This window comes from Oratosquilla oratoria, chromosome 1 (genome assembly GCF_046742065.1).
Source record: "Oratosquilla oratoria isolate Oo_2021 chromosome 1, ASM4674206v1, whole genome shotgun sequence".
NCBI lineage: Eukaryota > Metazoa > Arthropoda > Malacostraca > Stomatopoda > Squillidae > Oratosquilla > Oratosquilla oratoria.
Window position 1 is genome coordinate 2,950,679 of NC_134777.1, and position 10,817 is coordinate 2,961,495.

The following is a 10,817-nucleotide window of genomic DNA, read 5'->3' on the forward strand; positions in this document are numbered from 1 at the left end:
GGAAAAGGTGGAGTGAAGATGGAGGTAGAATGTACATTGAGAGAAGCGAGTAAATGCCTTGGCGGATTAAAGAGTGTAATGAGGAATAGACATTTGGGAATGGATGCTAAGAGGAGACTGTATGAAGGAGTGATTGTGCCAACAGCACTGTATGGGGCAGAAACATGGAACATAAAAGAGGAAGAGAGAAGGAGTTTAAATGTGTTTGAGATGAGGTGTCTGAGAGGTATGATGGGGAAGGTGGAAGGCTAGATAGAGTGAGAAATGAGGAGGTGAGGAGGAGAACAGGGGTGGAAAGGGGGTTGGGAGATAGGGTTCATGAAAGAGTATTAGGATGGTTTGGACACATGGAAAGAATGAGTGAAGAAAGACTAGTAAAAGAGGTATGGAAGGCAGATGTGGAGGGAGTGAACATGAGGGGACGTCCTAGGATGAGGTGGATGGATGGGGTAAAGGGGGCTTTGGGGAAGAGGTGAATGTTTGTTGAGGAAGGACGGGAGAGGACAGAAGACGGGTGAATGGAGAATGGTTGTATATGGATGATGTTGTGAGTGAGGTAGTATGTGTGAGCAAAATTTGACGCAGCCCGAAGGGATTTCTCCTTGTCTTCTCCTTTATGCATGGGAGGACGGAGAGGGGGGGGTCGCCGATTTAATGATGCGGCCTTGCTGTGGATGTGCTGTGTCTTACGACACTGCTTCTGACCCATGGCGGTGGACAAGGTGCAGGGATGACCCGTCATCCAGGAGGTGCTAAGATGAGAGGGAAGGTGGAAGGGTGTGGAGTGTATTCAGGGATGGAATGGGTGGGAATAATTTTATGCCTTTTCCTTTTTGGCTACCTCCCTTGTAAGGGAGAAAAAGCCTTGGTATATGTATGTATGTACTCCCGGATCCTGGAAAATGGTTTGATTACATTTTCTGTTTATTATTACTCAGAGAAAAAGGGAATGAGTAATACAGTGGCAACTTTATATTTTATAATGTGAGTAGTGTGATGCAAATTACATATGGCAACCAATGCTGCACACAATAATTTGAGTCATACTGTGATTTAAAAAAATCTAATAAAGTAATAACATGTATAAATTCTATCAATCTATATACGAAGAGCTTTTTCCACTTATAAGGGAGGTAGCCAAATCAAAGGCACACTCCCATCCAGCACCTCCCCCTCTCGTCTTAACTCCTCATGGATGACGGGTCATCCCTGCATCCTGCCCACTGCCCTGGGTCAGAAGCAATGTAGCATGACACAGTATATCCACAGCAAAACCACTTCACTTAGTCACTTTGGTACAAGTCAAATTCTCGCATGCAGCATCGGCTGCCAAATGTACAATGCATCACATTACTTGCATTATAAAATATAGTCACTGCTGTATTACTCAGTCTCTTTTATTCTAAGTAATAATAAACACAGAAAATGTGATCAAACTAGTTCACAGAATCCGGGGGTAACTCATGTACTACAAAAAAATATATACATAATCAAGACACCGATGCCGGCACCCTTGTGTCCCCACTCGCACCTCATGATGTCTACATAGGTGTCATTGTACCAAAGTGGTTAATCAGCAACCCCCACTCTTCATCACCTCATGCAGAAAAAGAAAAAACAGGGACAAATCTCTTCATGCTGCATCAAAATATTCGCACATATGTACCCCCTACCACTCCCTTCCTTGCACAACAGTACCATCTATACACAGTCACTCTCCACTCATCACTATCTCCTGCCTTCTCCCTTTGCTCAACAGACCTCTTGCTCAATACCCTATTCAGCCTATCCATCCATCTTATCCTCAGTCACCCCCTCAAGTTCACTCCCTCCACCTCTACCTTCCACACCTCTTTTACTTATCTTTCATCATTCATCCTTTCCATGTATCCATATCATCCCAATAACCTTTCATCAGCCATCTCGTTTTCAGTAAATAAATAAAAATAATAATAATAATACATCTGGTAAGAGCCACACTGGCATGGCTGTGTTCAGGACATCATCCAGCATTGAAACACTTCTAACACAGAATAGGCCTGGCCACAGATTCAAACTGCCCAAGATGCAAACACCACACAGAGGACACAGAACACCTTATACTACAATGCCCAACAATAACAATTTCTCAGCAACACATTATATTCCCAATGTGACTTTGGTGTTGGTCAGAAAGAAACTCTTATCAGTATACAAATATCTGAGAAGAACACTGGACTACAACTCCACAGCATGGTTACCAACAATCAGGAAAACACCCTATAAATTCCACAAAAATACTTAAAATAATACCAGGATGCACCAAAACAGGCACAACAGAACATATACACACAAAATTCATAATCCTTCCCATTGAACCCCACATGCAGAGAAAAAAAAACACAGGGTGGTGGACAAATTTGTTCTTTTAAGTTCAAAAGGGGGGGGGGGAGGGAGGGAGGGAGGGAGAGAGAGAGAGAGAGAGAGAGAGAGAGAGAGAGAGAGAGAGAGAGAGAGAGAGAGAGAGAGAGAGAGAGAGAGAGAGAGAGAGAGAGAGAGAGAGAGAGAGAGAGAGAGAGAGAGAGAGAGAGAGAGAGAGAGAGAGAGAGAGAGAGAGAGGGAGAGAGAGAGAGAGAAGGGGAAAGAAAAGAGAAAGAGAGATACGGAGAGAGAGAGAGAGTGAGAGAGAGAGAGAGAGAGAGAGAGAGAGAGAGAGAGAGAGAGAGAGAGAGAGAGAGAGAGAGAGAGAGAGAGAGAGAGAGAGAGAGAGAGAGAGAGAGAGACCAGCAGCATAATATTCAATTCAAACATCTACAGTATTTGCTGCATATTTATGACAAAAATAGGGAGACATTTTTTGAGGAGAAAATATGTAAATAGAATGTATCTAGCAACCCCCTGCTGTCACTTTAGGCCAACAGAGTGGAGTGTGTGGAAGAACCCAACCACTCACTCCCACTTCTGTGGGAAGAGCTTTTACCTTTCAGGACCTTGTCTTTTTTCACACTGGAAGCGACTATCTGGGTTCTCCCTCACACTCCACTCTGTTGACCCAACATGACAGCAAGAGGTTGCCAGATACATTCTATCTACATACATACATTCATTCTTTCCATGTGTCCAAATCATCCCAATATTCTTTTATCAACCCTATCTCCCAACTTCCTTTCCACCCCTGTTCTCCTCCTAACCTCCTCATTTCTCACTCTATCTAGCCTAGTAACCCCCATCATACTTCTCAGACACCTCATCTCAAACACATTCAAACTCCTTCTCTCTTCCTCTTTTATGTTCCATGTTTCTGCCCCATACAGTGCTGTTGGCACAATCACTCCTTCATACAGTCTCCTCTTAGCATCCATTCCCAAATGTCTATTCCTCATTACACTTTTTAATCCACCAAGGCATTTACTCGCTTCTCTCAATCTACATTCTACCTCCACCTTCACTCCACCTTTTCCTGCCACTCTATCTAGCCTCATAACCCTTATTGTACTTCTCAGGCATTTCATCTCAAACACATTCAAACTTCTTCTCTCTTCCTCTCTTATGCTCCATGTTTATACCCCATACAGTGCTGTGGGCACAATCACTCCTTCATACAATCTCCTCAAACAGCAATTTATATATTTTTTGCATCTATATTATGACAACTCCAACAACTTTTCTTAGTAACATTTTCCCCTCAAATTAATACTAAGGGATGATGAAAAAATCATTTCTGCAACCTTCCTGCCACCCACAGGCCAAAGTGGTGTCATGGCTGTCCAGCCATAAACTGCAAGATGTGCGTCTGTCTCTGCACACATTTTTAGGTTAGGTTAGGTAGATTTGGTTAGATTAGACAGGTTAGGTTAGAATAGAGAGGAAACATGTATTTCACGAAAAGACAGTGGGTGATGCTTGCAACAAAAATGGTGTTTCATTGACATGCAGTGGGAAGGTTGCAGGATTTATTTTTCCCCCATACCTTAATATCAATTTCCACTTTCCCCCATCCCTTAATATTAATTTCTACAACAAACATTACTAAGAAAAGTTACTGGATTTGTCATAATATAGATTAAAAAATATATACAAACTCCTGTACAAGCGGGCAAGACAAAACTTCACAAATTCCATATCTCCAAGTATTATTCATGTAAATCTGACACTAATTTCATTCATTTTCAAATTTTTTACCCACTCATCCCAAGTTGATGCAAGAACAAAAGAATTTCAGTAAAAAATAACACTATTGGTCATTTATTTTACTGTGTTTACCACCAGAGTGATGGGGAAGTTGTGTTGCTGTAACACATACCGTATTTTCTGGCGTATAGTGCGCGACTTTTTTCCGTTGGAAGGGCCTAAAAATGGGGGGTGCGCGTTATCCGGTGGTGCGCATTATCTACAGCCTACGATAAAAATTCTGTGGCTGTGTGTGTAATTTTTTCACAACGTGACGATGTTGGCCGTCGCAAAGTCGGGAGGCACACTTCTCCGTGACGTTCCGTGAGAACAAGAAGAACAGCCATGGTGACATGAAAGAATACGTCAGCATGGGCTACCGTATATAAATATTTGGTATAGGTAGGTATCTATCGAATCTTATTTTTCATGTTTAAATAGGCCTAAACACCATGAAACATGATCAATATTCATGATATTTGCCCATGTTCACAGCATCCTAGTTTGAATTTTTATGTTGGCTTTGTTGCTTCACTTTAGGTATGGTACAAATTCCGTTGCGGCCGTTCATAAACTCGTGTCAAACAACACTACTACAACACTACAACACCCTCTTTCGGGAGTTATATTAACTAAACGTCACCTCGATGAGAGACTGTCCTATTTCACCACTGTCATTGCAGGTTCAAAGCTAAAATGAAACAGTCTGTAGTTTGTTTCAGTATTAAATAAAAAATGGTAAAGACGAATTATTTCCTCAAGATATAAAATGAAAATTTTCTGTAAAAATCCCAAATTTCTTCTGTATATTTTACTTTCAATAAACTTTTTTTAGATCATATTTCCTACAAACTATTTAAGCTACAAAGTAATAAGGGACCAACGCACAACACGAGTCATATACGGTACCGGTACATGTAGTTCCAACTTTTTCTTAGTTGTGTCCTGATTGATGCCTAAACTGACACTTAATTTAGTGATAAATCAACAGATTTCCCAGCGGTGGCTCTAGCCAATGAAAAATACTTCTCCATGTAACCTCGTTCACATGATATAAATACCGAGGTAAAACTGCGTTATAGAAAAATGTGATCGGGCATGCGCGTTATACGTCGGTGCGCGCTATCTCTGTACTGAGATAACGAAGTGCATGGGTGCGTATTATAACCCGGAAAATACGGTAATTAATTTCTAAAATATTATGATAGTCTTTCTCTTCTCACTACCATCACTGCTAATGAGGATGGCCAAGGATCACATACATTACATTACAGAATTAAAAGCTCGGCACAATAAATTAGAGGGTAAGACATGGGAACCCATGAGTGTTGCTCCTTTCCTGTGTATTGCAAAAATCTATATCATGAAAACCATACGTAAGCAAAAAGTTTATCTACCTGACAAGGCACAATAATCTAGAACAGAAAAAAAGAGGCAGGTGGTGAATCTCAGCCAAAATAATACCCTGGTATTTTGTAAATCCCTACCAATATTTCTCAATACCTCTCCTATACTTGCTTAACCCCTTATCAGGCAAGGACAAGTAAACTCGTCTTCACCCAATTTTTCTTTTTCAGAAAGCGGCAAGTAAACTCATCCAAACATAATGTTTCAAAAACAGGCACAGATGAGTGTACTTGTTGAATTAGGGCCCTTCTAAACCATCAACAAATGTACTTGGTGATTCGTATGTCTAGTCACTGTTTACATAAGAACATAAGAATAAAGGAGACTGCAAGAGACCATAAGACCTACACTAGGCAGCTCCGTATCCATCACCACCTATCATCCCCATCCATAAAGTTGTCTAATAGTTTTTTAAAACAACTGATAGTTTCAGCGCTTACTACATGGTTACTAAGTTTATTCCATTCATCGACCACCCTATTAGTAAACCAATTCTTGCCTATTTCCTTCTTAAATCTAAATTTGTCCAGTTTACACCCATTACTGCGAGTCCTGCCCTGTTGTTTTATTATGATGACCTTGATTGCATCACCCTTGTTATAGCCTTTGATCCACTTGAACACTTCTATTAGATCACCACACACTCTGCGTCTTCCCAGAGAGTGTAAGTTTAGGTGCCTAAGCCTCTCTTCGTAAGGCAAATTTCCGAGTCCATGTATCATTTTGGTCATTCTTCTCTGTACTGATTCTAGTGAATTTATGTCCCTTCCGCCTTGGGAAGCATTTGTTAGCGATAAGCAGACTCGTCACTTTTGAGCCCACACACACTTCTTTTTTTGTTTTTGTTTTTTATATAAATTATACCCAGATGTCTTCCTCAGAAGATGAGAATGAATATGAAGCTTCAATTAGAAGCTTGCATACACCAGATGAGAGTGCAAGTTTATCTGACGACAGGTATACTCTCTCAAGTGAGGAGGAAGAGGAGGAGGATGTATGACATTGGTGTTGACATGATGTGTTGGAACAAAACATGCCTCCTCCACCACCACGCTTCTCATTCACTGGAAATCCCAGATTATCAATTGTAAATTAAAATATAAAAAAAGAGTAAAATAGGTGTGTAATTTCCTTTAACTAGTTTCTAAAGTTGGGGAAAAGGCAATAAATAAAAAAAAGGGAAGACTAATTATATTATTTTTGCTGGAAATATCTTCAAAATAAAATTTGAAGTAAAATATTGATAAAGATAAAAATAAGTTATTTCCATAATGAGCATGAAAAATGCTAAAAAAAAAGCAATAAATTTTTTTATCTTAAAATGAAACATTAAAAAAAAAAAAAAAAAAAAAAAAAAAAATGCCAGGTAAATAACCGGTAGAATTTTAAGTGCACACCTACACGATATAGCAATAGAACATAAAATATAAATTTTGTAAATTATAATACACCAACATAATATACATTTTTCTTGGCAGAAATAAATAACAGAAGAAGTTACTAAAAGCAATGCTCAAACAAACCTAGCCCTATGACTCCTTGAGACGCTATCTTTGTTCTGGTAGATGCAGAGGTCAAAGAGATCAAGTTATGATAAATTTGCCTATTCAAAGGATTACAAAGGATTACAAAGGCGGAGCATGCCGACAGGAGACCTTTTGGTCCATATCTAGGTCGGATGCGAAGAAAAATCACAATAATAATAAAATAATAAATAAAAACTATAATAATGTAAATAACAAATAAAATACATAAATAAATGCATAGGTATAGTTAAATAATAAACAAACAGGTAAATAGTAAATAATAATAAATTGACATATAACTAATGACTAATGATAAATGAAAATCACAGACAAATGATAACAAAATAAAAACAAATAATATAAAATAAATTATAATCATTACAGCATCTTGCTTAGGTGTTTATCTAAATGATTCTTAAAGCTTCGAACTGAACTACATTGCACTACCTGTGCAGGAAGTTTATTCCATTCATTAACTACACGATTGGCAAAGTTGTTTCTACCTACTTCCAAATTGAATCTATTTCCGGACAGTTTGAGACCATTGTTTCTTATCTGATCCTCACCTAACCTACCTTCCTAACCTAACTACCTAACCTGCATTTAGTAATGCAGTACCGGTAATTCCAGAGGTTATCAGGGTCGTCATCGTTGCCTTCAACCTCCGAATCTATCAAAACAAAGATGGCTTCTCAGAGAGTCGCCGCAACTCCTTTATCGTTAATGAATCGTTTTTAGCAATGGTTTCTGTTATTAATTTCTGCCAAGAAAAACATATATTACGTTAATGTACTATAATTTACAAAATGAATATTTCCGATGCCATACCAGGTATTGCATAGGTGTGCACTTCTAAAAAAAAATACTCATAGAAAACTCAAACTGATAGTTCTTAATGACAGAAGCATCATTTACCCACTATTGATGGCAAACATCGAGTTTATTACCACCCCTCCAGAATCCCACAAACATGGATCTCAAATTTAAAATATACATTGCCCAGTAGCTCCTAACCTAATATAACCATTCCATACAAAACACAGATTTCTCAAATGTAAAAATGAAAGTGAAAAGTGTATTAGTGTGATACTACAATAGAACCAATTTTTTTTCTTATGACATTCCTCAAAATAATTACATCAGCACATTACCCAGAGCTCCTAACCTAATATAACCATTCCATACAAAAAAAACAGATTTCTCAAATGTAAAAACGAAAGTGAAAAGTGTATTAGTGTGATACTACAATAGAACCAATTTTTTTTTTCTTATGACATTCCTCAAAATAATTACATCAGCACATTACCCAATCATTAAAACACTTGAAAGTATGAAAACTCAATTGGCTTTACCTTCAAGTATCATTCACATAATTCCAAATTTAACTATACAAAAGTACAAGGGACACCTGCCACATCTAAATCATTCATATACCTACAAGTCTAACAAACAATAGTCCTATAGCACAAAATGTTTTGAATACAACTGCAAGATTATTAAGGGTGTATCTCGTTGTGATAGGATTATACCTGTATTGATTTGCAATGGCTGCCCATAATTCATAAAAGCTAGAATTAAGTATAAAATATGTGTGATGACTCAAGTTCTACAAACTGAAAAAACCATCATACTTAGGGAGTCTACTGGAGATGGTCTACCCAACTGAGGAAGGCGTAAATACCCAACAAGCTGACTCAGGTCTAACCTTATTTGAACCCCAAGTTGTATCATGTGTTGGTTTTCGTTCTTTTAAAACTAAGTCAGCCTCCCAAAATTTTATAATAGTCTTCCTCTTGATCTATGAAGTATTGTCAGTATCCAAGGTTTCAAGGATAAACTCAAGATGTTCCTGTTCTCTGAATGTTACGACATGGAAGACCTCAGCATCAAAGTCAAAGAAGAATACAGATAATAAAGTTGAAGTAGATCTTTATTGATGTGAGGGTCCAGCAGAGCACCATTGGTGGAGTGGGACCAGATAAAGAACTACAAATAACAAGTAACAAGTAGCACCACAGCAAAAGTTAAATTTTCATATGCCTATCTTTATAATCTTATAATATTCTTGGGTCAAGAAGCTGAAATTATAATCAACCCTCCCTACCACTAACTTGACAGTTTTGAATATCATTTCAGCAAAATTCTCGTTACTTTACTTAAAAAAGATCTGAACACATCTAATGACAATCAACATGTGAAACGTTAGCAACTACGTCATTTTATGTGATAAGTGAACTTTCAAAACTTTTAAGTTTTAACAAATTGAAATACATATCAAAGTTCAACTAGTTGAAACTGAGGGAATGTCTCTCATATAGTATGGAATACACTGTAAACCATATTCTACTTACCAAAAACTAGACGAGCAATTTCTGATGGGAGTAAAGATTCCATCCTCATACATCTGATTCTTTTGTCCGTATTTGCCTTCCTTACTAACCCTACCACGCAACTTATTTGTTTACATTACCCTCCCGCCTTTGAGTATCTTTTGTTGGTATTGCCATGGTGAATTAAAAAAAACAACTAATAAGAAGTATTTATACTAAATAGTTTTTATAAAATCAACGTAGTTTTATATCACAAGTAAAGGTAGAATAATATTCGAAAAATCGAAAGAAATCTAATGGAATATGCATATCTCAGATAACGCTATTATTATTGGAACTCCCGCGAAATTATCTGATATTTCATAAAGACTATTATATGGTACAAAAGAGCATGAAGTTGACACATATAAATTCGTTATTTTGACTAAGCTGAATTAAGCCACGCTTATAACGAGTTTGATAAAGCTCAATGCGCTCTTGATAATATATAGTCCAGATTATTATTAAGCATTCTTTTGAAAAATATTTAGTTAATCACTGCACAGTGAAAACAGCATCATCCCATTCTTGAACTGCATTTACATATGTGATCCAACATAGGTATGTTTAATAATTATAATATGTTGCGCATTGTAACAATTTTTGAGACATGTAAGAAGTTTGCCCAAAGTAACCATCTTCGAGGAAATCCTAATTGATAAAGCTATTGAATTTCGTTGGAGACGAAAATAATGTATCCTGTCAAATAGGAGTTACACAGGTTGTAAAAGACTTAGGAAGACAGCAAGAAGAAGGGATAGTACAAATCAAGTGATCAGCATTCTTTTTTTAAATATTGAGTATAGTCTCCGTATATAAAACAAATGTTGTGCGAAAATCTGAGCGAGCAGACGTCTGAATTCAACGAACTTGACCACTCCACAGCTCTAAATTACCAACTTCCACATTGATTTTTTTTCTGATTATTCCATTAGTTTTCATTCTACTTACATGAACTCTGCTAATAGCTCCCACTTCTCTACAATAATCAATGCCGTATTTTACATATATTATTGTAAAATTAGACTAAAGTCAATACAGGTAACAATTAACTTTAGTCAGGATAGTGCCAAACGATCTTATTCATATTCACGTTTCATACAACTGTATGAAAATTGATCGAAATATAAATACCCGTTTCAAATCGTGCTTCACGCTCTCATCTCTCACAGAACATACGTAGAATACGGAATTAATAATTGTATAGAAGTGGGGGCTAATCCAACAGTCTATATTCGCTGACTCCTTCCCCGCTTCACTCACGTAGTTAGCATTACATTCTCCACATTTGATGCAGTAAAGCAACCCTGCCTGGTCTTCCTTATCTATAACCATAATTTTGGTTAAGGCGTTGTACAGTATAGGC

General features: G+C 37.5%; 1 protein-coding gene across 2 annotated transcripts in view; it reads right to left on the reverse strand.

Moving 5' to 3' along the window:
- Positions 1-9,567, reverse strand: part of LOC143031823 (uncharacterized) — an 88,915-nt gene extending 79,348 nt beyond the window's left edge. For both annotated transcript variants that reach the window (XM_076196161.1, XM_076196153.1), the window contains exon 1: positions 9,434-9,567. In XM_076196161.1, coding sequence (XP_076052276.1) covers positions 9,434-9,482 — 49 coding nt within the window. In that variant the 5' untranslated portion in view covers positions 9,483-9,567. The remainder of the gene's footprint in view (positions 1-9,433) is intronic.
- Positions 9,568-10,817: the final 1,250 nt, after the last annotated feature.